We start from the raw sequence: 25226 nt of genomic DNA, 5'->3' as shown, positions 1-25226 counted from the left end.
GGTATGATTTCCGCATCGTATGCCGGTATGATTTCCGCATCGTATGCCGGTATGATTTCCGCATCGTATGCCGGTATGAATTCCGCATCGTATGCCGGTATGATTTCTGCATCGTATGCCGGTATGATTTCTGCATCGTATGCCGGTATGATTTCTGCATCTGGATGGCGGTATTATTTCTGCATTTGGATGGCGGTATTATTTCTGCATTGTATGGTGGTATTATGTATGCATTTGGATGGCGGTATTATTTCTGCATTTGGATGGCGGTATTATTTCTGCATTTGGATGGCGGTATTATTTCTGCATTTGGATGGCGGTATTATTTCTGCATTTGGATGGCGGTATTATTTCTGCATAGTATGGCGGTATTATTTATGTACTGTATGGCTGTATAATAACTATTATTTGGGCCCCTGTATAGTGCTAACAATATTTGGGTATGCTATTTCTGTCAATTATTAGATTTTCGGAGGCTGTATTAGTCTCTGAACACTACTCCATAGAAGCATTGATTTGTAGAGTGCCTGCCAGTCACAAGGAGCTTAAAGCGACCCCCCAAAAACATGACCATACATTGGAAATATATAGTCAACTTACCTGCTGTCCCACCTCTGTTCCTGCGTTCCGGTCCCCCGTTTTCTGCTTTTGAAAACGGCTGCCACAGTTTCAGACTTTGCTATGGAGAGCTTCTTTAGAAGTCGGAGACAAACCCCACCCCATTGACGCTATGTCCAGCGGTGCCATTGTCATCAGCGCTCGTCCATCGAAGGGCGATGGATGGGGTGGGGGCTTGTTTAAGACTTCCAAAAGAGCTCCCCATAGCAGTCTGAGACTGTGGCAGCCGTGTTGAAAAGTGGAAATCGGGGGTACCGAAACGAGGAACAGAGGTCGGATCACTCAGGAGTGGGGCAGCAGGTAAGTTGACTATAGATTTCCAATGTATAGTCATTTTTGGGACTGTAGTGTCGCTTTATCCAATAGTCGCTGAATCCGAGAAATATCTGCTCAGAGGTCAGCACAGACTCGGTGCAGGTTTTGGGGTTCTTTTCAATGAGTCCCTCCTAGTGTGTGTAGATAGGGATAGTATATAGTGAGCCCCATAATACATTGTTTGTACAGGGCTGTGGAATAGGTTGGCACTATATAAATAATAATAATATATGAAAAGAGAACAAAGATTCAAGCACTTTTGTTTTTTAGTGTATAATAATAGCTCCTGCCACATGAATTGTTGAGGCCTCGCAGACTTTACCACAGGCCGTGTTTATGTACAAATTCTTCTGTAATTGAGTTTAACAAAATATTTACCTGAAATGGATTTAAAAATCTAATTTTTCCCCCTTCTGCACACGAGAAAGATTTCACGGCAATTAAAGAACCGGCTGACTTTGTCACTTCCAAAAATATGTCTGAATATGAGCTTGAGTATTACCTGGCTCGATGTCACGGAAAACGGGCTGAAAAGCCCCATAAGCAAAATGAAGAAAATTTCATCTACGACACAAAATTTTAAGAATCGGGCTCAATTTCAGGAACAAAATCCAATATGGCAGCTCAAAATAAAGCCAAAAACTTCCACTGGTAATGAATGTGTTCCATCAAAACAACAGAATATTAAATCATCTTAAATCTCTTTCCGATCGTCCACCCCATAAAATGCAGAACTTACCGGCCAGTTCTTCTGTACTGCTGGCTGCCGTAGTGGGAGGAGCCACTGGTATCTCTATGGGAGCAAGAGCAGGTGTACGGGAGAGAGAGAGAGAGAGAGACATAGATTATTAAAATCGTCTTATGGCACGATGGACATCTGGTTCTGTTTGTGTAAGTGTCAGGATCTGCGGTTAGTCTTCCCTATGGATACGTGCACTTCTACGGAAGCGAGCTGGGGCGGTCTCTACTTGCGGGCAGCATTAATGGAAGCGGGGGTAGAGTAACACGTCAGGACACAGGGAGATTACAGGACATAGAAGGCACAGGGGAGGGGAATTAAACCAGGATCAAAGGAAAGAGAAATAAAATTGGGGATCTTAACATTTTGGTCACAAAACGAGATTCATAAAATATGTTGATTTTTTTTTCTTTTTTATAGAATATGGAGAATTAATGAGAATCTCCGGTTGATGAAGTGTCATTATTTTATAATAAGTTCTACAACTTTCTTTCGATGTCACAGTTCCTCACCATTTTCAAGGCAATGTAATGACACGTTTTTCACATCCGCGTTACATCCGTGCAGGACTTGTATTCCTCATAGACTTGACGCTATTAAGGTATCCGTGAAAACGGACGAATATAGAACAAGCCTTATTTTTTCACAGGGGCCCTTCACGCGGTCCGATAAAATAACAGCTGTGTGAACAGCCCCATTGAAATACATGTGTCTGTGTGACGACCGTTAAAAAAACCGTCCATCACACGGATGTATAATATGTTGGTCTGAATAAGCCCTTACAGAGATCTTAAAACTGGGGAGGAATGAAATCAAAAGTTTATTAGAAAGTTGCAGAACTTTTCATATTAACAAAAATCAGTAAAGTCGTTTTATGGGTATGTTAACCCTTAGGGGGCATTTATTTTTATTTTTTGTTAAATGTACTGTACATTTTTTTTATATAAAACATTTGTAATTGACTTTTCTAAAAATGGTGTTTCTTTTTCGGGATGCAGCTTCTCTGCATTCACTATATACAAAAGAGTGCATGGCGGTGCTTTCGTCACAGATCTGATCGGTAATAGGGTTATGGGAAGGCATCCGAGGAAACAGTGAGCGCTGACAGCCGGGCTGCCAGTACTGTTCGCTGGCGGATGTGGCATCTATGTACAGTTAATGTATAGAAGCTGGATCTCACAAAGTAAACACAACTCTTATGGAGGTCTATTTACACATTTGTTTTCTTTTTATCGATAAATATGTATTAACAAAAAACTGCCCCACAGGGTTTACACAGGAAAGGTCATGGTTGCAGTTTATTTCAGTTCTCCTCAACATCATTTTTTGTCTGTAACTTCTATACAATAGAAACAAGAGCATGTGACTAATAACTACTTCTAGCTCCTTATGTTAGAACTACCGCCAGCCTTTACTGTTGGTAATATTTAGTTGTTGAAGGAGCAGAACCAAGTATTATGTGTGAAATGGACCTGTCCCTAATCATGCTGGAGGCAGCCGTGTTCTGGCTGGACCAATATTCATGATCGGTCTCAGACAGCTTCAGAGTTATTGTATCTAATCCTATCATGTGATACTGTCTGCTGAGCTATCCAACCCCCTTATGTGTGATACTGTCTGCTAAGAAAGTATCTAAGCCTATAATGTGTGACACTGCTGAGCCGCTGTATCTAATCCTATCACGTGTGATACTGTCTGCTGAGCTGTGTATCTAATCCTATCGTGTGATACTGTCTGCTGAGCTATCCAACCCCCTTATGTGTGATACTGTCTGCTAAGAAAGTATCTAAGCCTATAATGTGTGACACTGCTGAGCCGCTGTATCTAATCCTATCACGTGTGATACTGTCTGCTGAGCATCATGTGTGATACAGTCACAGCTGTACATTACCATTCATCCTACTGAATATCATTATGACATATTGTGCGCCACTGATGTTGTATCACCAGGGCTCGTGTATCTGCCCCAGGACGCGGCCGCTTCCATTAGGTCTAGAGCTCAGGTCCATTTTAATTGAATGAAGTGCAAGACAACCATTCGAGATTCCCACATCCCCCTAACAACAGTTATTAGCATTAGGTTATAGGACGGCCGTAGTACACGGCCCCGCTGATTACAATACAGGTAACAGTGACAACACATACTTATGCAGGGGGCAATGGGAGAGCGGCTTTGTTGGTAACCCTTGGCACATCGATTGCACGTTATACCAGTCACACCATCTTTGCAAGGACATTGCCCTGTGGTCTGATTACAGGTTTTGCCGGCCGCACCAACAGGATGGCAGTCGCAGGCTGCGGGGTGGAACAGAGGAGAAGGGGTTGGAAAACAGCACAAGGTCAGAAAGCAAAACAAAAACCACATTACACAGCGACACTTAGATTTGCAGGGCTGGGGGAGGGGAGGCGGGTCGGGAGCAGGGTGACAGCATTAGGTATATCTATCATGCAAGTCGTCTACTGAAGCATAAACAGGCCGATAAGGAACAAATCAGCATTTATTACAAGGATCCAACATCCACGGCGGCCGCCATATTGTGCTCTTAACCAGTGATCAATGTAGTTTATGAATCCAGCGGAGATGGTACCATGAGTATCTGGTTGGCACACGTCTCTGTAATGAATATATGGGCCACATTGCCCTAAGTGGTGACCTTGCCTGCAAAATGGCCGACTGATGAAATATAAACTAATCTTACCACATGTATACGTGCTGATAGACATGGATAAAATACCCTCTCCGGACAGCCAATGTAGACTGGCGGCCATCGTACCCTCAGGGGGTGATGGTGCTGGCGGCATGTCAGTGATATACGCCCAATCACGTATCAGAATACTGTTGTTCTCTAATGTGGTGCCCCCCTCAATCTCCAGGGTACGACCGCTCCCTCTGTTACACCCCTCCCCCAGCATGTTTGTTGGATAGAACATAATCACCCTCCGCCATGACAGCATGGAGGGCTAGGGTGGTCATCTCTGATGGTGAAGCCTGTTGCTAGGCAACCTCCCAAACTGATATTTCCCTTTAAATGGAAGGTTTCGAACATTTAAGAAATAATCTCTTATGAATTTTCCTCACATCTCGTCCTCTATTAGGCTGGGTTCACACGACCTATTTTCAGACGTAATGGAGGCATTTTACGCCTCAAATTACGTCTCAAAAAACGGATCCAATACGTGGGCAAACATCTGCCCATTACTTTCAATGGGTTTGCCGATGTTCTGTGTCAACGACCTGTCATTTTACGGGTCGCTGTCAAACGACAGCGCGTAAAATAACAGCCTCGTCAAAAGAAGTGCAGGACACTTCTTGGGACGTAATTGGAGCCGTTTTTCATTGACTCCAATGAAGAACAGCTCCAAATTACGTCCGTAAAAGACGCCGCAAAAAACGCAAGTACATGCAATTACGTCTGAAATTCAGGAGCTGTTTTCTCCTGAAAGCAGCTCTGTAATTTCAGACGTAATTGCAGCTATCGTGTGCACATATCCTTAAAGGCAGGGATGTGGCCTGGCAATAAGACGTTACTAGAATATAATCCAAAAGGTCAGGTGTCAGTAATACCCCCGAGGATCTGCTAAAAACTTAATGACGACTGCTGCAAATCTGATGAGATCGCTGCTCTCTAACGTGTCCTGGAATCTGATTGGTTACTACCCACAACTTATTTTTCCTATTTGTGGTTACTTGCGGCCTCATACCCATAAGAATACACGTAGGCTATATTATTGGGAAAAGGGGGGTTAACTGATTTCCTTCAGTCATAATAAGGATTTTCTTCCAGGGTTGGCACGTTTACCTCCGGTTATAAGAGGAGGAGAAATGCAGAAAATAAGAGCAAAACTTCAATGGATGAGTAATAAAGGAAAATAAGAAAAAGATATTTCACTGTAAAGAACGGCAGCGGCAGAGACCAGAGCGAGCGTGTTTACATAACCCCATCCCCGTCACACAAAAGGCGCTCAGCGAGGTAAAATGCCAATGAAAATGTCAGTGAAGCCAACGCTCCCCGCAATGACAGGCCGCCCGTCACCTAACCAAACTTTCACCATTCTCAAAATCTCTGCTAGCGGTCGCTGAATAGAAACATTCTTGTTTACATGTCCAGAGGCTGAAACCCTATCCTGGTTACGTCCTGCTCACACAGCTGCAGGTATTATTACAACGGAGAGCTGATACGATGTAACGAGCTGCAATGGTGGAGGGCCCGTGCACATGGTTGTATTACAGCTCCATACAAGTGTATGGGGGCCTTACAGTACCTCCGTATTCCTCAGATATTATGGGGTGGCATACAGTTGTTCTTTCTGGTGGATTCTGTGCGGATCTGACAGAAATAAAATCATAATAAAAATAGTGTTTCTGACATCTTAGTGAAAAAAAGGTAAATGTTTAATCCGGTCCTCTAATACAGTGATCGCCAGCCACCGGGCCGTGGATCATTTGGTACGGGGCCGCGGTATCTGGTATCCGTCCCGGTGGCTGCAGGGAATTTCGGGCGAAAAACCACACCAAACTGTTGCAGTTTTTCGCCTGGGATGTCCGCTGTGGAAAACTACCCGGCCTCCAGAGATGACGTTTTATCCCAGGAGAACGCTGCAGCCTGTGATTGGCTCCAGGAGCGGTCACATGGGATGAAGATTCATCCCAGGGAGCCGGCCCTCTGACGTCATCCAGGCCGGCCTCCTCGGATGAGCGCCATCCTGTGACTGCCGCTGCAGCAAATTTTCTTGCATGAAACTGGTGTAATAACGTTTGGGGACCGCTGCTCTAATACATTTGGGGATCTCTTTTTTCCACTAAGACATTAGAGCAGTCCAGAAACTCTATTTTGTATTTGGCGATTACTATATAAGGGCCAGTTGGACGGAGCTCCTCTTGGACCTGCACATTATTGATCCATTGCATGCTGAATGTACAGGGGTATCCTCCACTAGAAGCGTGCCTCCGTGTACTGCCAGACAGGCGAGCCCTTACAGCCTCTACATGTAAACAAGACAGCAAGCAGAGATATTTTAAGTGACGCATTGAAGCACAATGTATACTAGAAAGTTACAGAACGTCTTTAGTCCGTCCTCTCAATGCCTTGGAATGTCTCCCTGGGAAGAGGTTGAAGCACCTGCTTCATAGCACAGGTGCACAGCGCAATGTGAATGGTACACACAACACCTGGCATGTCACCCGCTATACATTTGTCAAACAAGAACAGGCTGAAAGGCCCCGTTCTATATTTATATCGCTGAGCGACACAAAAAGAAACAAAAAAGAGAAACGTGGGAGTGTGACGACAGCACAAAGATGTGGAGAATGGGGGCACTTACTTACACAATGCTGTGACAGAGACGGATGCAGGAGAACAGCACCCGCCCCGAGTCTGACTTCTAACATTGACAGGGGAGGGGGCTCGGACCTCTAAACGTAGGAAGCGCCTCGATGAAAAGACCCGGCTTCCCTATACAGAAAAATGCTCCACCCAAACCCCACAATGAAGGCTGGAGTCATTATCGAAAGCCACTCCTTGTCAAAGTGGCCAACTATAGGACCCCTTTGAGATCTAAGTGTTTAACCCCTTAATGACCAGACCATTTTAAACCTTAAAGAGGGTCTGTCACCAGATTATAAGTGCCCTGTCTCCTACATAGTCTGATCGGCGCTGTAATGTAGATGACAGAAGTGGTTTTTATCTTATAAAACAATCATTTTTGAGCAAGTTATGAGCAATTTTAGATTTATGCTAATGACCTTCTTTCTAGACAACTGGGCGTGTTTTTACTTTTTACCAACTGGGCGTTGTACAGAGAGAGGAGTGTATGAGGCTGACCAATCAGTGACCAACCAGCGTCATACACTTCTCATTGTTTCAGCCCATTGTTACAGTGTGATTGTGCAGTGAAAGAAGCCGGGCTGGAACAATGAGAAGTGTATGTCGCTGATTGGTCGCTGTTAGGGCCCGGCTGCCATAGAAGCCATTGGCACCTTGCGATTGAGAGAAAGAGCACCCTCCCTCCAAAACCACTTGGATGCGGCACACTCTATTGAGCGCTACATCTAAGGGGTTAAACAGGTGAGATCGATGTTGAAATCGATCCCACCCGTTAGTGCTGGTGTCTGGCTGTCTTTAGACTGCCCGACACCCGCTTTAGCTGACACAGGACACCTGTGCCGGGCTTATGTCAGGGCGCCGTGAAAAGGCGGCGCTCTAGCATAAGTACCCTTCACGGCTGCTGTGAAAAGGCGTATTGGCGGTTGTTAATGGGTTAAAGGGCAATTACAACGAAACCTAGTAATACATAGATACAGCCAGTGACCAGGAAAAATACAGCAACGGAGAAGTCTTAAAAAGAAGAAAAAAATGATCGCTTGTGGCCGGGGAGCTGAATTCAACCTCTCCACCTACCAAGGCTATGAGACCGCCAGTTTCTACCATTTAGAGTATGTTCACACGGCAGCGTCCGTAACGGCCGAAATTACGGGGCTGTTTCCAGGAGAAAACAGCCCCGTCATTTCAGCCGTAATGGCATGTGCAGGCGCTTGAACGCCGCGTCCATTACGGACGTAACTGGAGCTGGTTTTCCATGGAGTCCATGGAAAACGGCTCCATTTACATCTGAAGAAGTAACATGACACTTCTTTGTCGCGGGCGTCTATTTACGCGCCTTCTTTTGACAGTGGAGCGTAAATATACACCTCGTGTGAACAGACAAACGTCAGCCCATTGCTTTCAATGGGCAGATGTTTGTCAACGCTATCGAGGCGCATTTTCGTACGTAATTCGAGGCGTAAAATGCCTGAATTACGTCTGTAAATAAGCCGTGTGAACATACCCTTAGATGAAATTTCCCTTTAAACTCAATCTCTCTATTCCAGCCAGAAAATGAGGGGTTAAACCTTCGGAGGATTTGTTTTGGCCAGGTGGATTAAAGCTATCAAAACCTCTCTATTGAGATGGGACAAAGAAATAGCATAGGGACGGCCGGAAACTGGTTTCCTCACACATTCCCCGCAAGGCTTTAATATGGGACGTCTAGGTACATTATGAAGGGTCTTTCTGTGCGGGGGTCACTGACACCAGGGCTGGGCGTGTGGGGGTCGCCCCACTTGCTCTAGCCATGGTCAAGTAGGAATTTGAATTTACATGATGGATTTAATTTCAGTTTTATCTCCGAGTCTGAAACATGATATGGTGGAGATTAATCCAAGAAAATAATAATAATGACCGTGACCTTACCCTAAGACTGCAGAGGCCACGGCACAGACATAAGGGGAATGCCTGTCATTGGATGAATGTTGGTGGGACCGGCCGTCTAATGTGTACGGGGGGTGTCTCGTTCTTCCACGACAGCAGATGTCAGTGGAAATTAGGATCGGGCATGATTCATTTCAACATGCCTGATCCTTAGTTCTCACGGGAGATAAGTTGCCACCAACAAGGTCTGGCAGTGGCGTATTACCCTCTCCCTATTGGGTACATATCCATGTATAGCTGTGCGTCCAGGAAAAACCGTGTGCCAAACGAGCGTTCAGCCGACAGCTATCCAAGGTGTATGGCCACATACCCGCCATGTGGTTAATAATGATTGATTACGGCCTCATTTACACATCCCCTGTGCTTAGGATCCAGTCATGGTTTTGGCTTAGAAATACGGATGCAAAATGCTGATCAAATCGGACTGTGGGCCGAGGCCTATCCGTTATCCGATAAGTGACTTGTTCTAATTGATTGCACTACCGTTCTATGAGTGAGGGTTGATTGGCAGTGACACTTGTAATTGACTGGCACTGCCACCCTATAAGTGATGAATGTTCGCCCTGGTGAAGCTGCTGTGTATAGACGTATGTTGCCGCTGTCTGCCATGGGGCTGGATGTGAATTACAGAGTCTTCTCTTGCACTTGTGGGAACAGTCTCACCTCGGGCGGACAACACCTGCATCCACATACCCAGGGGCCCCCACTCCTCCTCCCTTCACTCTCTGATGTGTTTGCAAGTGGCTTAACCTGCCTGTTCCCCTCCACCCTCCCTCTTGTTACCAGGACTCTTTCCCTCCAATCTGCCCCAAAAATATGTCTGGGACCATTCGTCAAAGCATCAGGCCTTTGTACCAAAATCGACACCCTCCCCCCCCCCCCTTTGCTTTTCTCCAGGTCTGCTTAACCTGTTCAATGCGTCCCACTGTCCCCTGGTATGCACACCTGTGCCGGCTCCAGAGGGGGTTGGCTCAGCCCCATGCAGAAAATATTAACCTCTTTTTATGTCACTGGAATTTAACATTTTGGCTGCCAGCAGGTGATGATGATTCTATCCAGCTGCCAGAGAAGAAAAGGTTAAATGAAAGAGCGGTCTGCGTGTATAATCCTATTGTCCGGAGAACCTCCAGATTCATATTGAAGTAGGAAACCTGACAGTATTGGGGGAACTACAAGTTCTAGGACGTGCTGAGATCTGTAGCTGGGATGGTATATGGCGGGAAGCATTGAGGTTGGCGGTGAACCAGTTTATATAGAGTACAATGAAGGAATGAATTCCCTCTTATTGTCTTAAATTCACCAAATGTGAATCTCAAACCAAGATAATAGGTTCACCCAATGCATTATAAAGGACGGCAAATCCAATCTCTCCCCTCTAGTTACAGTATATAGCTGCATTATGGAAGAATACCATTCCTTAAAGGGCATCTCCTCCAGGAGCAAAAATCACTCCAGACTTTAAGCGTTCAGTTGTGGCCACCATTACATCTTCTATAGAGGTTGTCATCAATGTTTCTAGACTGGAAAAAACTGCAAGGTTACGCATTTACACTTTGCTGTCCATAGGATTGCATTACTTGGTTGGTGAAACATTTAAGAGTGTAGAATAAGTGACAACCCCTATAGGAGCCGTAATGGCGCCATTTCCTATGGTCACTTTTGGTAAATTTCGGGGGAACAGTTACAACTAAGAAACAGCAGTGAAAGTTATATGTGCATAATTCCTGAAAAATATATCCTCTTCTCTGGGATTGTCCCCATGAAGTGCAGGCCAGGAGGGCTATGCTATAAGACGCGAGTCTCTCCGCCATCTCTTGTGTGACCACCCTAGGTGAGGCGAGACACCCGCACACATCTGTGCCACCATAAAAGATTTTCACCCATTGTTGCCTCCTCTGGCTAGCACAGGAGGATGGGGATAATGGTGAGAAGGTATGGCTGAGAGGGCTCACAGAAGCGACTCCTGTCTGGCACTTTGGGAGGCCATTTAGACAACAGCGCCCCCTAGTTCCGTTTTATTACGGTATCTGTACAATGTTATTAATGCAACCAAGCCATTTTACAGACAGGTTTTCTTTATAAGAATGTCACTATACAAGTACAGACATATATAAAACACACAATGACGTCATCCTCGGTCTGAGATCATCACAAAATTCCTTCTTCCATGTATAACTTTTACACATACTATCATCTCTCTATAGACAGAGCTTGGCTCCCCTCACCTTTACAAGCCTTTCTGTGGGTGATGGGCTTGGTCATGTCCCGGTAGTAACCCTCCTTGCAGTAGTGGCAGTGACGGCCGGCTGTGTTATGCCGACAGTTCAAGCAGACCCCTCCGCTCCGGCGACCTGACAGCTTGAAGAGCTCCATGTTGAAACGGCAGCGGCGGGCATGCAGGTTACAGTTGCAGGCTGGGGGAAAAAAAGACAAAAAGGCAGACGCATGTTACACTTGTTACCACCAAACACAAGTCACAAACTACCCAGAACATGGAGCATTGTTAGAGGAGAGACCGATGGACAGACCGCGTATAAACCAAAGATGCAGAAAGAAAGAGCAAAGCTTCAAGGGATACCGTCTACCAGATAACACTGCTATGTAACGTGTCCCTCCTCCATGACGAGGATCAGAAAAGTAGAGCACGTCAAAAAATATCCCCGATAGTAAGTAGGCTGGGTTCACATATATACCCGTTGTTTTATGCCTGAACCGGACACCGATGGCGTTTTGTGCACCGGTCCGGCATCCATATGTAATTGCAACGTTTTCTGTCCTACTTAGGTTTCGTTCACATCTGCGTTGTGGCATCTGTTTTAGCGGATCTGTTTACATTTTTTTTTTAAATGGATCGACTGACAAATGCCAAACTGAATGCAACGGAAGGTAAAAGGTTTTGTTTTTTTGACTAATCTGTTCACCGGATCCGTCAAAACTGACTCTTTTTTTTCTGTTTGTGTCAGTTTGTCATCAGTTATGCTCCGTTTTTATCTTTGCATTTTTCTTGCTTTAATTTTTAGTCTGCGCATGTGCAGAAAAAAAACGGATCCGTTAAATGTAATGCATAACTGATACAAAAGGACAGCATATCAGTTTGTATCTGTCATTTATTGACTTCAATGTTAAAAAAAATAAAAAATGGAAAGCTCCTCTCCGTCAGATCTACTTAATTTTTGACTGAAACGGTAGCGCAGCAGACTACGGTATTTCTTCAGTCCAAAAATGGAAACCTGACGTAACGGAGCCTGACTGAGCACAACGGATGCAAAAACAAAACCCATTGAAATCAATAGATTTTTTGACTGAAATGTTTACTTCCAATTCTTGTGGTCCTCTGACGGATCCGCTGGAACGGAAGGCACAACGCAGATGTGAACGAAGCCTTAGTGAGATGTCTGCGACACAAAGCTGTTCCTGTAGAAAACTATGAGGTCATCCGTTTCCTTCGGAGGTTTTTGTAGATCGTCAGAGGAAATCATGACAGGAGGGATGGATATATGTGAAGGGGCTTAAGGCTCGGTCATTGTATTGCCTGTAAGAGGGATACATTGCTGCAATATGGAGTCATTGCATTCTACTAGTTACTCTGACATTCTCTGCCAGGTCGCCATGTATTCTATCCTGCTGTATGCACATGTAGTAACCAACGTGACCCCGAAAACTTATCACCAGACCCCAAATAAGGAAACCAATTGACAGGTCAAACTACAGCAAAATTGTTACCGAATGTGAAACAGCGGGTTCACTCTTCATTAAAAGAAAATATTGTACACACAAGAGACCAGATCCATCAATTTATACATCAGGATATGCATAAATATTGGTAACCAGTCGCTCGACGCCGAGGTGCATTCCTTACAGCGTCACCTAACCTTAGTAATATCCAATAGTACCTCACCAGTAGGAGTCTTACTTACGGATTTGTCAAATATTCAGCACGATTGACCATTCCCACAACAATTCTCATAAATAGTCATAATAATCTTTCTAATGACTTGACATAAGCAGCATGTTTTGGGAACGATGAATTTCTGGTCTCAAGATATGAAAAATATAGAACAGTAATATTCTCATTTTTCTTCATGAACTACAAAAGTGTATCCTCCAGCCTACAATGCGTAACGTGTCAGCCTGTAATGGGCACCCGTTTCTCCCCATCATCGCGCTGTCCTGGATCGCTGTGACTGGTTAATTACCGATTGCATCCAAGTGTGCAAATTAACCATCGATCTTGTTAGGTGTGAGTAATATGGGGGGACTCAAAGAAATTAGTACCAACTAGAGAAAAGTGAATCTATAAAATGTTATATCCCCCTCAATCTGAAGTTCTCAAGGTCACTAATTGGTAGGGCCTTCAAATATGGTCCCCAAGAGCAGATCCTGGGGTAGGTGACTGAGCGAGCAGGAAGATGGGGGGACACATGTCACCGGTATGGATGTGTAAGTAATGTCTGCCGTCACCTGGACCCCCCTATGAAACCTCTGTCCAATCACTGTGATGAATGATGAGGAAAGCGACATTGAGAGAAGTGTTTGTAAAGTTCCGCTTTGATGCCTAAAGTCCTACAAATATTTAGTGGGGTTGTTGCTTGTGAAGTCCAGCGACAGGAATTTTCTTCTGTCAGACGTGGATCCACTGTCACAACAATCTAGTCCTGATGATGGCCTCCTGACAAGCCTGGGGACGAGCTGCCGAAAACACAAGGGCGGGAGGTGGGGTGGGGGGGGGGGCGCTGGATGGTGTTGACGATCTGCTGAGTGAGGGAGTTGGAAGAAAGGACGTTCCTCAGTAGATGTTCTGCAAGGTGTCAGGAAGGGAGAAGTGTCAAACATAGACCGTCTTTAGAAAAGCCTTTTGTATACTTCTTTCTGATACAGAGGCATAAGGAATATGAACTTCACGAGTAATTTCAGGCAGAGGGCGACATATCATTGTTTATTCTCATGGATAATCCACCTCCAGTTCTTGCACAATTTCCCTTTTTTCCTTCGATATTTTAGACCACAGAACAGTTATTGCCACATCATTGGCAGCAAATATTACTTTGTGTTTTTATAAATAATTTTGAGAGCACCAAGAATATGTTTTATAGCAGAACTGCGGACAGATGGCGGCACATCGATGTCACATCGTCTCTGCGCCTGTAATGTCTGCGTGTCATTAAGCCTCGCCACAGACATGTATATTTAGTCTAGACAATCAAAAGGGTAGAAAATAAGTTTACACAGATCCAAAATGAGTACAGAAATACTTTTCTGAGAAATATATATTTTATTGTTGCCAACTTTAAATGGAGCATGACGTCCGATCATCTATACACGGTAACACAGAATGCAGGAGACTAAACTTACATGGGGTCCTCCACTTTTTTTTGGTGCATCTTGTTTAGGAAATCTCCCCCCGTCCTACAAAACTTATTTTGTGTCTGATGGAATAAAATTCTGTCTTAGTTATAGGACCCCCCTCCCCCACATCTTAATATATGGAAGCAATCAAGACCATGATCCTTTACAGCAAGGCGTCAAGTTCAGGTTTATTTTGGCAGGGGCGGACCCTTCGCTGTAGATGGTAGGACCCCTACGTCCAGCCAGTGTCAGAATGAAAGAGACCAATGAAATCAGTTTCAATACATTATAATATATAATATTATATCCGTGATATAATAACTAGTATATCACGGAAACAGCAGATCACTTACAACATAACTTTTCCTCACTTTCAAAACGAAAAAAAAATTAAAAAATATTTGTCTCAATAGACAAAAGAAAATTGCAAAACAACATGTAGTGCAATGCAAAAATGTAGTGGGGTACAACTCCAGATTGGGGGGGGGGGGATAGGGTAAAACAGCAACTGCTCCCAAATGGTTATGAATAAATCATGGGTCAATCACTTACTAATAAAACTTGGGTCGTGTCACTTTAATAGTGATCCTAATACTACCCTAGTTTTTAAGTAGAGCAATCGCCCCAAAATGGGCAGCACCACACCGGAAACTCCTCTTATGCCCTAAAAGACCCGATGAAATTGTGACGCACAAAGTGGCATAGGAAGCCCATAAAAGCGAACCGCCGCTGCAATTCAGATACAACTGATCCAGATGCATAGCGGCCGATAGTCAGTCTATAGCAGAGTTTCCCAACCTTTTCAGACCTGAGGCACCCCTACCAAAAATTGTTTAGAGAGACAGAAAACGGCTAAAAACAGGCACTACACTCTTAGGCCTCATGCACACGACCGTATTTTTTCCCACCCGTAAATACTGGCGTAAATACGGGTCCGGTGTCACACGTATTCCACACGTTTTGCACCAGTATTTACGAACCCGTGCCCGTAAATATGGGTCCGGTGTCACCCGTATTCCACCCGTATTTACGGGCACGTTTTTGGCGGCAAAATAGCACTGCACTAATCGGCAGCCCCTTCTCTCTATCAGTGCAGGATAGAGAGAAGGGACAGCCTTTTCTGTAATAAAAGTTAAAGAAATTCATACTTACCCGGCCGTTGTCTTGGTGACGCGTCCTTCTCTTCACATCCAGCCCGACATCCCTGGATGACGCGGCAGTCCATGTGACCGCTGCAGCCTGTGATTGACCTGTGATTGGCTGCAGCGGTCACATGGCCTGAAACGTCATCCAGGACGTCGGGCCGGATGTCGAGAGGGACGCGTCATAAAGGCAACGGGCGGGAGACCGGACTGGAGGAAGCAGGAAGTTGTCGGTAAGTATGAAAGTCTTTTATTTTTATTTTTTACAGGTTTATACTGATCGGTACTCACTGTCCAGGGTGCTGAAAGAGTTACTGCCGATCAGTTAACTCTTTCAGCTCCCTGGACAGTGACTATTTACTGACGTCGCTTGGCAACGCTGCCGTAATGACGGGTGCACACATGTAGCCACCCGTTATTACGAGAGCTCCATAGACTTCTATGGACTGTCCGTGCCGTTATTACGGCCTGAAATAGGACATGTTCTATCTTTTTCAACGGCACGGGCACCTTCCCGTGAGAAAACGGGAAGGCACCCGTCGCCAATAGAGGTCTATGAGCCCGTTATTACGGGTCGTAATTACGACCCGTAATAACGGGAGTTTTTACGGTCGTGTGCATGAGGCCTTAGGGTATGCTCACACAGCGTTATTTGTAAGGCAGTAAAAATCTGCCTCAAAATTTCTTCAGGGATTTTGAGGCAGATTTTGAATTGACAGCGTTGTTTAACTTTTTTTTTTGTGTGTGTATTTTTTTTTCTGCGTTTTTTTAGCCATTGAAGCTAATGCAAAAGACGCAGGAAAAAAAGAGGAGTGCCGCAGGTATTCTCTGCCTCCTATTAATTTCAACTGAAGGTCAGAGGTGGAAACCACTTGAAGACCATCATCCCCTGCTCACAGTAAAATGACAAATCAGCCTAACACTCACAGATGCCCCCTGTAGATAGTGCCACACAGACCCCTCGTAGGTAGTGCAAAACAGCCCCCTCGTAGGTAGTGCTGCTAGATATCTTTGGGTTTTGCTGGTTTTGATCTTTACTGCCATTTCTATTGGTTCCCGCACCCGCCTGTATACGTAGGGTCAGCTGTTTCTCATATATATATATATATATGTATATATATATATATATATACTCTTCCAAGCCAAACCAGTGACTGGGGTTTATAACTACTGGCACAGAAAAAGAAATTAGGCCTGATAACCATGAAACTTTACTGGGCAGTGACACCCGCTATACCTTTACCTGCTTCCAGTAAATGTATCCCTATGGTCTTTCAGCTTCAAAACAAGTCACACCTCCACCTCCTGTGGGCCATCTCTGCTCCCTACAGGGCAAATTATATCTTCTCGCTTCAATAAACCTTTCCTGGCAAATCTCACAACGTTCCCCAAACGTCAACACTTACTTTGTTATAAATCATATAAAAATCCTGCAAACCCTCAGGAGATATTTCTGCCCATTTTAACTACAGCTTCAGTTGCCTTTTTTTCTTAGTTTTTTGTTTTCTTATTTATATTATGTGTTCACCCTTTTAATGCCATTTACAGTTTACATACAGAATTACATTTTAAATACATGACTTATCGTGTACTGATCCTGAGTTACATCCTGTATTATACTCCAGAGCTGCACTCACTATTCTGCTGGTGGAGTCACTGTGTACATACATTACATTACTTATCCTGTACTGATCCTGAGTTACATCCTGTATTATACTCCAGAGCTGCACTCACTATTCTGCTGGTGGAGTCACTGTGTACATACATTACATTACTTATCCTGTACTGATCCTGAGTTACATCCTGTATTATACTCCAGAGCTGCACTCGCTATTCTGCTGGTGGAGTTACTGTGTACATACATTACATTACTTATCCTGTACTGATCCTGAGTTATATCCTGTATTATACTCCAGAGCTGTACTCACTATTCTGCTGGTGGAGTCACTGTGTACATACATTACATTACTTATCCTGTACTGATCCTGAGTTACATCCTGTATTATACTCCAGAGCTGCACTCACTATTCTGCTGGTGGAGTCACTGTGTACATACATTACATTACTTATCCTGTACTGATCCTGAGTTACATCCTGTATTATACTCCAGAGCTGCACTCACTATTCTGCTGGTGGAGTTACTGTGTACATACATTACATTACTTATCCTGTACTGATCCTGAGTTATATCCTGTATTATACTCCAGAGCTGTACTCACTATTCTGCTGGTGGAGTCACTGTGTACATACATGACATTACTTATCCTGTACTGATCCTGAGTTACATCCTGTATTATACTCCAGAGCTGCACTCTTCTGCTGGTGGAGTCACTGTGTACATACATTACATTACATATCCTGTACTGATCCTGAGTTATATCCTGTATTATACTCCAGAGCTGCACTCACTATTCTGCTGGTGGAGTTACTGTGCATACACTACTTATCCTGAGTTACAGTCTGTATGATACTTCAGCAGTCACTGTAAATTAATTCTATAAACTGTGAAATTAAGTTTAAAGGTGAACATCTGCATATCCTCAGTATAGGCCATTAATATCGGATTGGTGGGAATCGGACTCTCAACACCCCTGCCAATCTGCTCTTTTAACCCCTTAAGGACGCAGCCTAGTTTTGGCCTTAAGGCTCAGAGCCCATTTTTCAAATCTGACATATTTCACTTTATGTGGTAATAACGTCGGAATGCTTAAACCTACCCAAGCGATTCTGAGATTGTTTTCTCGTGACACATTGGGCTTCATGTTCGTGGTAAAATTTGGTCGATATATTCAGTGTTTATTGGTGAAAAATTGCAAAATGTAGAGAAAATTTTGAAAAAATTGCATTTTTCAGAATTTAAATGCATCTGCTTGTAAAACAGACGGTTATACCACCCAAAATAGTTACTAGTTCACATTTCCCATATGTCTACTTTAGATTGGCATCGTTTTTTGAACATTCTTTTATTTTTCTTGGACGTTACAAGGCTTAGAACATAAACAGCAATTTCTCATATTTTTAAGAAAATTTCAAAAGCCTTTTTTTTAAGGTACCTCTTGAGTTCTGAAGTGGCTTTGAGGGCCTTATATATTAGAAACCCTGATAAAACACCCCATTTTAAAAACTAGACCCCTCAAAGTATTCAAAACAGCAGTTAGAACGTTTTTTAACCCTTCAGGCATTTCACAGGAATTAAAGCAAAGTGGAGGTGAAATTTGCAAATTTCATTTTTCTTGCTGAATTTCAATTTTATTCATTTTTTTTTCTGTAACAGAGAAGGTTTTACCAGAGAAACACTACTAAATATGTATTGTCCAGATTCTGCAGTTTTTAGAAATGTCCCAGATGTGGCCCTACTGCGCTCGTGGACTAAAACACAAGCCCTAGAAGCAAAGAAGCACCTAGTGCATTTTGAGTCCTCTTTTTTATTAGAATATATTTTAGGCAGCATGCCAGGTTTGAAGAGGTGTTGAGGTGTCAAAACAGTAGGAATCCCCCAATAGTGACCCCATTTTGGAAACTACACCCCTCAAGGAATTCATTTAGGGTTGTTGTTACCATTTTGACCGCACAGTTTTTTCACAGCACGTATTTGAATTGGGCTCTGAAATGAAAAAAATGACATTTTTTCCAATAAAATGTCATTTGTGATCAAAATTTCTTATTTTCACAGGGAACAAAATACCCCATTTTGTTGCCCAATTTGTCCTTAGTGTGGCAATACCCCATTTGTGGTGATAAACTGCCGTTTGGGCCCATGGGAGGGCTCAGAAGGAAAGGAGCGCTATATGTTTGTTGGAGTCCAGATTTTGTTGGATTGGTTTTCGGGTGCCATGTCGCATTTGCAGAGCCTCAGAGGTATCAAAGCAATGGAAACCCGCCAGAAGTGACCCCATTTTGGAAACTACACCCCTCAAGGAATTCATTTATGGTTGTTGTTATCATTTTGACCACACAGTTTTTTCACAGCACCTATTTCAATTGGGCTGTGACATAAAAAAAATGACATTTTTTCCAATAAGATGTAATTTTTTACCAAAATTGCTTATTTTCACAGGGAACAAAATACTCAATTTTGTTGCCCAATTTCTCTAGAGTGCATCAATACCCCATTTGTGGCAATAAACTGCCGTTTGGGCCCATGGGAGGCCTCAGAAGGGAAGGAGCGCTGTGTGTTCTTTGGAGTACAGATTTTGCTGGTTTGGTTTTCGGGTGCCATGTCGCATTTGCAGAGCCCCAGAGGTATCAAAGCAATGGAAACCCACCAGAAGTGACCCCATTTTGGAAACTACACCCCTCAAGGAATTCATTTATGGGTAATGTGACCATTTAGACTCCATAGTTTCTTCACAGAACTTATTTGAATTGGGCTGGGAATTAAAAAAAAATATATTTTTTCCAATAATATGTCATTTTAGCTCAAAAATTCTTATTTTCACAAGAAATAAAATACTCCATTTTGTTGCCCAATTTGTCCCGAGTGCAGCAATACCCCATTTGTGGTGATAAACTGCCGTTTGGGCCCATGGGAGGGCTCAGAAGGAAAGGAGCGCTGTGTGTTCTTTGGAGTACAGATTTTGCTGGATTGGTTTTCGGGTGCCATGTCGCATTTGCAGAGCCCCAGAGCTATCAAAGCAATAGAAACCCACCACAAATGACACCATTTTGGAAACTACACCCCTCAAGGAATTCATTTATGGGTGTTGTGACCATTTTGACCCCATAGTTTTTTCACAGAACTTATTTGAATTGGGCTGGGAATGAAAACAAAATTATTTTTTTCAAATAATATGTAGTTTTGGCTGAAAATTTCTTATTTTCACAAGAAACAAAATACCCCATTCTGTTGCGCAATTTGTTCTGAGTGCCGCAATACCCCATTTGTTGTGATAAACTGCCGTTTGGGCCCATGGGAGGGCTCAGAAGGAAAGGACCACCATTTGGCCTACTGGGGATTTTCTAGTGCGAAGTCATGTATGCAGAAGCCCCTGAGGTACCAGTACAGTTGAAACCCGCAAGAAGTGACCCCGTTTTAAAAACTACACCCTTAAGGCATTCATCTAGAGGTGTAGTGAGCATTTTGACCGGAGACCTACACCCCATAAACTGTAATGTGGGTTCTCCCGGGTATGGCAATACCCTATATGTGGCTGTTATCAGCTGCCTGGGCACACAGCAGGGCTCAGAGGGGAAAGACGAGGGGGGATAAGCTGTGCGGAGTGCATCAGGGTAAGTAAAATTGGGGTAAATTATAAACCAAGGGATGTATGATAAATTTTAAAACACTTTCATACAGAGCTCTGGTTATTCGGGACACGTGTCACATTGATATATTGTGTCATCCATTATCGCCCTCTTATAGCAGACTTTGCACCTCTTTTGACTTTTTCCCTTCTTGCCAGTTTGGGGAACTTCTCCTGGAAAGTGTTGCCCTGGTACGATGCGTGTGGGCTCGCTTCCAGAAGTACTGGGTGCCCCCCCCCTTCTTGGTCCCTAAAGATTAGGTTCTTGATAATCACCTCTTGAAATTCCAGGAAAGTTCCCGTCTGGCCTGCACATTGACGTAGCATGTACGCATTGTACAATGCCATCTGTATGATGTGCCCGGCCAGCTTCTTATACCACACCGCATGGCGCTGTAGGGCTTCAGGGCTTGATCTTACAAGTCCACACCTCCCATGTACCTATTGTAGTCCAGGATGCAGTCTGGTTTGGGGGTGGCCTTTCCTTCATATATCCTAAACCTGTAGGTATACCCTGATGCACTCTCACAGCTTATACATCTTCACGCCATACCTTGCCCTCTTACCCGGCAGGAACTCGCGGAATTGAACCCTCCCTTTAAAATGTACCAGGGACTCATCAATAGAAATACACTTCTCGGGGGTGTATGCTTGGGAAAACCGGGCACTGAAACGGTCTAATAGGGGTCTCCGTTTATACAAACGGTCAAAACTGGGGTCATCTCGGAGTGGGCACGGCTTATTATCAGTATAATGTAAGAAGCGAAGTATTGCCTCATTTATTTATTTTTTTAGGTTCCAGTTCAGTTCTGAAGTTGCTTTGAGGGGCCCATATATTAGAAACCCCTATCAAATACCCCATTTTAGAAAGTAAACCCCTCAAAGTATTCACAACAGCATTTAGAAAGTTTATGAACCCTTTAGGTGTTTCACAAAAATTTAGAGCAAAGTAGAGGTGAAATTTACATTTTTTTTTTGTCAGAAAATCCTCTTTATACCATTTTTTTTTATAACACAAAAGGATTTATCAGAGAAACGCAACTCAATATTTATTGCCCAGATTCTGCAGTTTTGAGAAATATCCCACATGTGTCTCTAGTGCGGTAATGGACTGAAGCACCGGCCTCAGAAGCAAAGGAGCACCTAGTGGATTTTGAGCCCTCCTTTTTATTAGGCACCATGTCCGGTTTGAAGAGGTCTTGTGGTGCCAAAACATTGGGAACCCCCCAAAAGTGACCCCAATTTGGAAACTAGACCCCTTGAGGAATCCATTGTAGTTTTCTTGGGGTGCATGCGGCTTTTTGATCCGTTTTTATTCTATTTTTAGGTGGCGTGGTGACTAAAAAACAGCAATTGTACGATTGTTTTTTTTTTCGTTTTTTTTTACAGCGTTCACCGTGCGCTATAAATGACATATTCACTTTATTCTGCGGGGCGATACGATTACGGCGATACCAGATGTTTATATTTTTTTTTTATGTCTTATGGCGTTTGCACAATAAAATAAGTTTTGTAAACAATCATTCACTTTTTGTGTTACCTTATTCTAAGAGCCAGAACGTTTTTATTTTTCAATCAATAAAGCCGTGCGAGGACTTATTTTTTGCGTAACGAACTGTAGTTTCCATCAGCACCATTTTTAGATACATGCGACTTTTTGATCTCTTTTTATTCCATTTTTTGGGAGGTGAAGTGACCAAAGAATTGTGATTGTGGTTCGGTTTATTATTATTTTATTTTACGGCGTTCACCGTGCGGGATAAATAATGAAATAATTTTGTAGTTCAGGCCGTTACGGACGCGGCGATACCAATTATGTATAGTTTATTTGTTTGTTTATATATTTTTATTAATAATAAAGGACTGATAAGGGAAAAAGGGGGATTTTTACTTTTATTACTTTTAAATCTTTTATTTTCTTATTTTTACACATCTTTTTTTAACTTTTTTTTTACTGTATTACTTTGTCCCACTAGGGGACTTGAGGGCAGGAGGCCCTGATCGCTATTCTAATACACTGCACTACATGCGTAGTGCAGTGTATTAGAACTGTCAGCTACTCACTGACAGCAAGCATAGTGGATCCTGACGTTGTCAGGACCCACTAGGCTTCCGTCTATGGCATAGCCGGACGCCATTGTTTGGTGTCCGGTTGCCATAGTCACCATCGCCGGCCGCTATCGCGTAGCAGGCCGGCGATGGCAGCTTAACCCCTAAAAAGCCGCGATCTCTATAGAACGCGGCTTTTAAGGGGTTAATCAGCGGGGACACAGCGATCGGTCCCCGCTGTAGGAGCTGTGACAGCTGCTGAACAAGACAGCAGCGTCACAGCTCCTGTATGTGTCGGGAGGACGGCCGAAACGGCCGTTACTCCCGAGACGTACTATTACGGCATGGAGCGCGAACGATACAGCTGCCATGACGTAATAGTACGTCAAGGAGCGGGAAGGGGTTAAAGGGTTTATAGCTCTTGCGAGCGCTGCTTCCTCTAGAGTCGTCCCCCCACGATCAGCTGACCCTTTTCTAATTCTGAAGATCCTTTTTAAGAAACTCCATACGTGGACAGAGCCCAAGATTCATACCACACTATCTGACACGTCTGTTCAGATTGCGCTTTATGGTTTTTTTGTATTTGTAAAATAAGAGGAATTAGGGCAGATCTCTGGTCTTTCGTGTCAGGACCATGGACAGTGGGTCAGAACATCTAAATACAATAAACAGCGCTTTACTCTACAATTTAAAAAAAAACAAAACACACCTGTGTATATATTGTTTCATTTTGGGTTTTCATTAACGGTTCGACATAATCATCAACATTAAAAGAGAAAAAAAAAGCAGGAAATAGATCCCTCTGTGTGTAATGAACCTATAGAATATACGAGAGACACTTTTTAATTGAATTACTGAAATAAATTAGCTTTTTGATGATATTCTAATTACACTAGTGTGTGTGTGTGTGTGTGTGTGTGTGTGTGTGTGTGTGTGTGTGTGTGTGTGTGTGTGTGTGTGTGTGTGTGTGTGTGTGTACACATTACACGTCAGTGTCTCTCCTCTTTATGAACATTAATACATCAGTAGTATTGGGGAATTTCTGCTGCCCACCCCCTCGATAGGCACAGCCATGTGCAAAAATGACCCTTACCGCCCAGCATACATTCCGGTTTGATTTTAGGATTTTGTCTAAACCATAAAGCAATATAAGTTCTACCATTCAGGAGAGGCTTAATCCACTTTGATCAGACAATCATGACATTGTTGTCGCTCGAAGTGAACACCATTTTTATTGCCCATTGTTGGGTATGGGAATTACACACCTTTTAGAGATTCTCTTTGTTTTCTGCACCTGGAAAGTGTAAACTGATGCCAGAACAATCGCCCCCACATGGCAGAGACTTCGCTGTGGGCAAAACCACAAGCTTCTGCATACGAGAATATAGGATCAATCCTGGCCAACCAGCTGTGGGCATCCTATGAAAGGGTAAACGTGGTAGAGACAGATCAATTGTTTATGGAGGAGTCATCACAAACCGCAGCTCCCAGGATTCTGTAGTTTGCAGGCGCAGAAAGTGTCTATGGGAGGAATGAAAAAACCTCTCTGCAATCTTCGGCTACATTCACATGAGCGTGAGCAACCTCTGACTAGGTGCACCCGTGCGGGATGCGTTATCACGGATCCCCCCCCCCCCATATAGTAGAGTCTATGGAGGGATGCCTGAAACGCAGTAAAATAGGACATGTCCTTTTCCTTCACGGACCTTTCATGCACTCCGTTGAAACAACGTTTGTGTGAACGGCTCCATTAATATACGTGTCCGTGTGGCGGCCGTTGTTTTAACATCCGTCACACGGACGACTTATACGCTCATCTGAATTAGCCCTTGGCTCTGCCACACTAGTGACATGGCTTGTGTTACTCTGCATAACTTTCGAATGTAAGTTTTTATTCTGGTGGCCATGGTTATATCCAGTATGTATTTCCCTACGGTTTCTATAAAGGAAACCTCCTGCTTCCTGTATCTAGCAGGGACAAGAGGAGATATTGGGAGTATCTATGATCTGCCATAGATTGTAAGACCGTCACCACAACATCTAATGTCATTAGGCACCTTTTCTCTCTCCAATGCCAAGTGGAAGCTCTTAAAGACGGCGAGGCCTTATACTGTCCATAGACACGAGATAACAGTCAGAGATTGTGACCACCATTAATCTCCAGTCAGCCATATCAGGCGATAGTAAGAAGATGTCTATGTGCAGCAAGAAGGGATGTGTGGAAAGATTTGCCATTGGAGGGGGGGGGGGTATCTGACCGATAAGAGAGGAGCAGCGTTAGTAGGGTATCATGTTATAAGGGCAGTGTCACTAGATGAGTAAATACAGCGCATGACGTCATCGTATAGACACCACTGGCCGTAAGGTCGTTTGGCTCATCAATCTAATCTGCGCTCCATTAACGTTCCCTGGCTTCAGTGTTGATTCTTCCCATCCTACGCCCGCCGACAACTACAGGCCCTGCCAGCGCTAATTGTCGACCCGTGTTCACTTTTGCTCAAACTAGGAAAATCCCATTTTGAGAAAG

The 25226-nt window shown here is 43.7% G+C and overlaps 1 protein-coding gene across 6 annotated transcripts in view; it reads right to left on the bottom strand.

Annotated features, from left to right (window-relative positions):
* Positions 1–25226, bottom strand: part of NTN1 (netrin 1) — a 250838-nt gene that overhangs the window by 22651 nt on the left and 202961 nt on the right. For 5 of the 6 annotated variants that reach the window (XM_075846782.1, XM_075846784.1, XM_075846783.1 and 2 more), the window contains 3 exons: positions 11145–11333; positions 3818–3967; positions 1673–1726 (listed from right to left, as the gene is read on the bottom strand). In XM_075846782.1, the coding sequence (XP_075702897.1) occupies positions 1673–1726; positions 3818–3967; positions 11145–11333 (393 nt within the window). The remainder of the gene's footprint in view (positions 1–1672; positions 1727–3817; positions 3968–11144; positions 11334–25226) is intronic. The other variant, XM_075846787.1, reaches the window with a different exon arrangement.

Source organism: Rhinoderma darwinii, chromosome 13 (assembly GCF_050947455.1).
Source record: "Rhinoderma darwinii isolate aRhiDar2 chromosome 13, aRhiDar2.hap1, whole genome shotgun sequence".
NCBI lineage: Eukaryota > Metazoa > Chordata > Amphibia > Anura > Rhinodermatidae > Rhinoderma > Rhinoderma darwinii.
The sequence above is the reverse complement of the archived record's forward strand: the minus strand, read 5'-3'. Positions and strand labels throughout refer to the sequence as shown.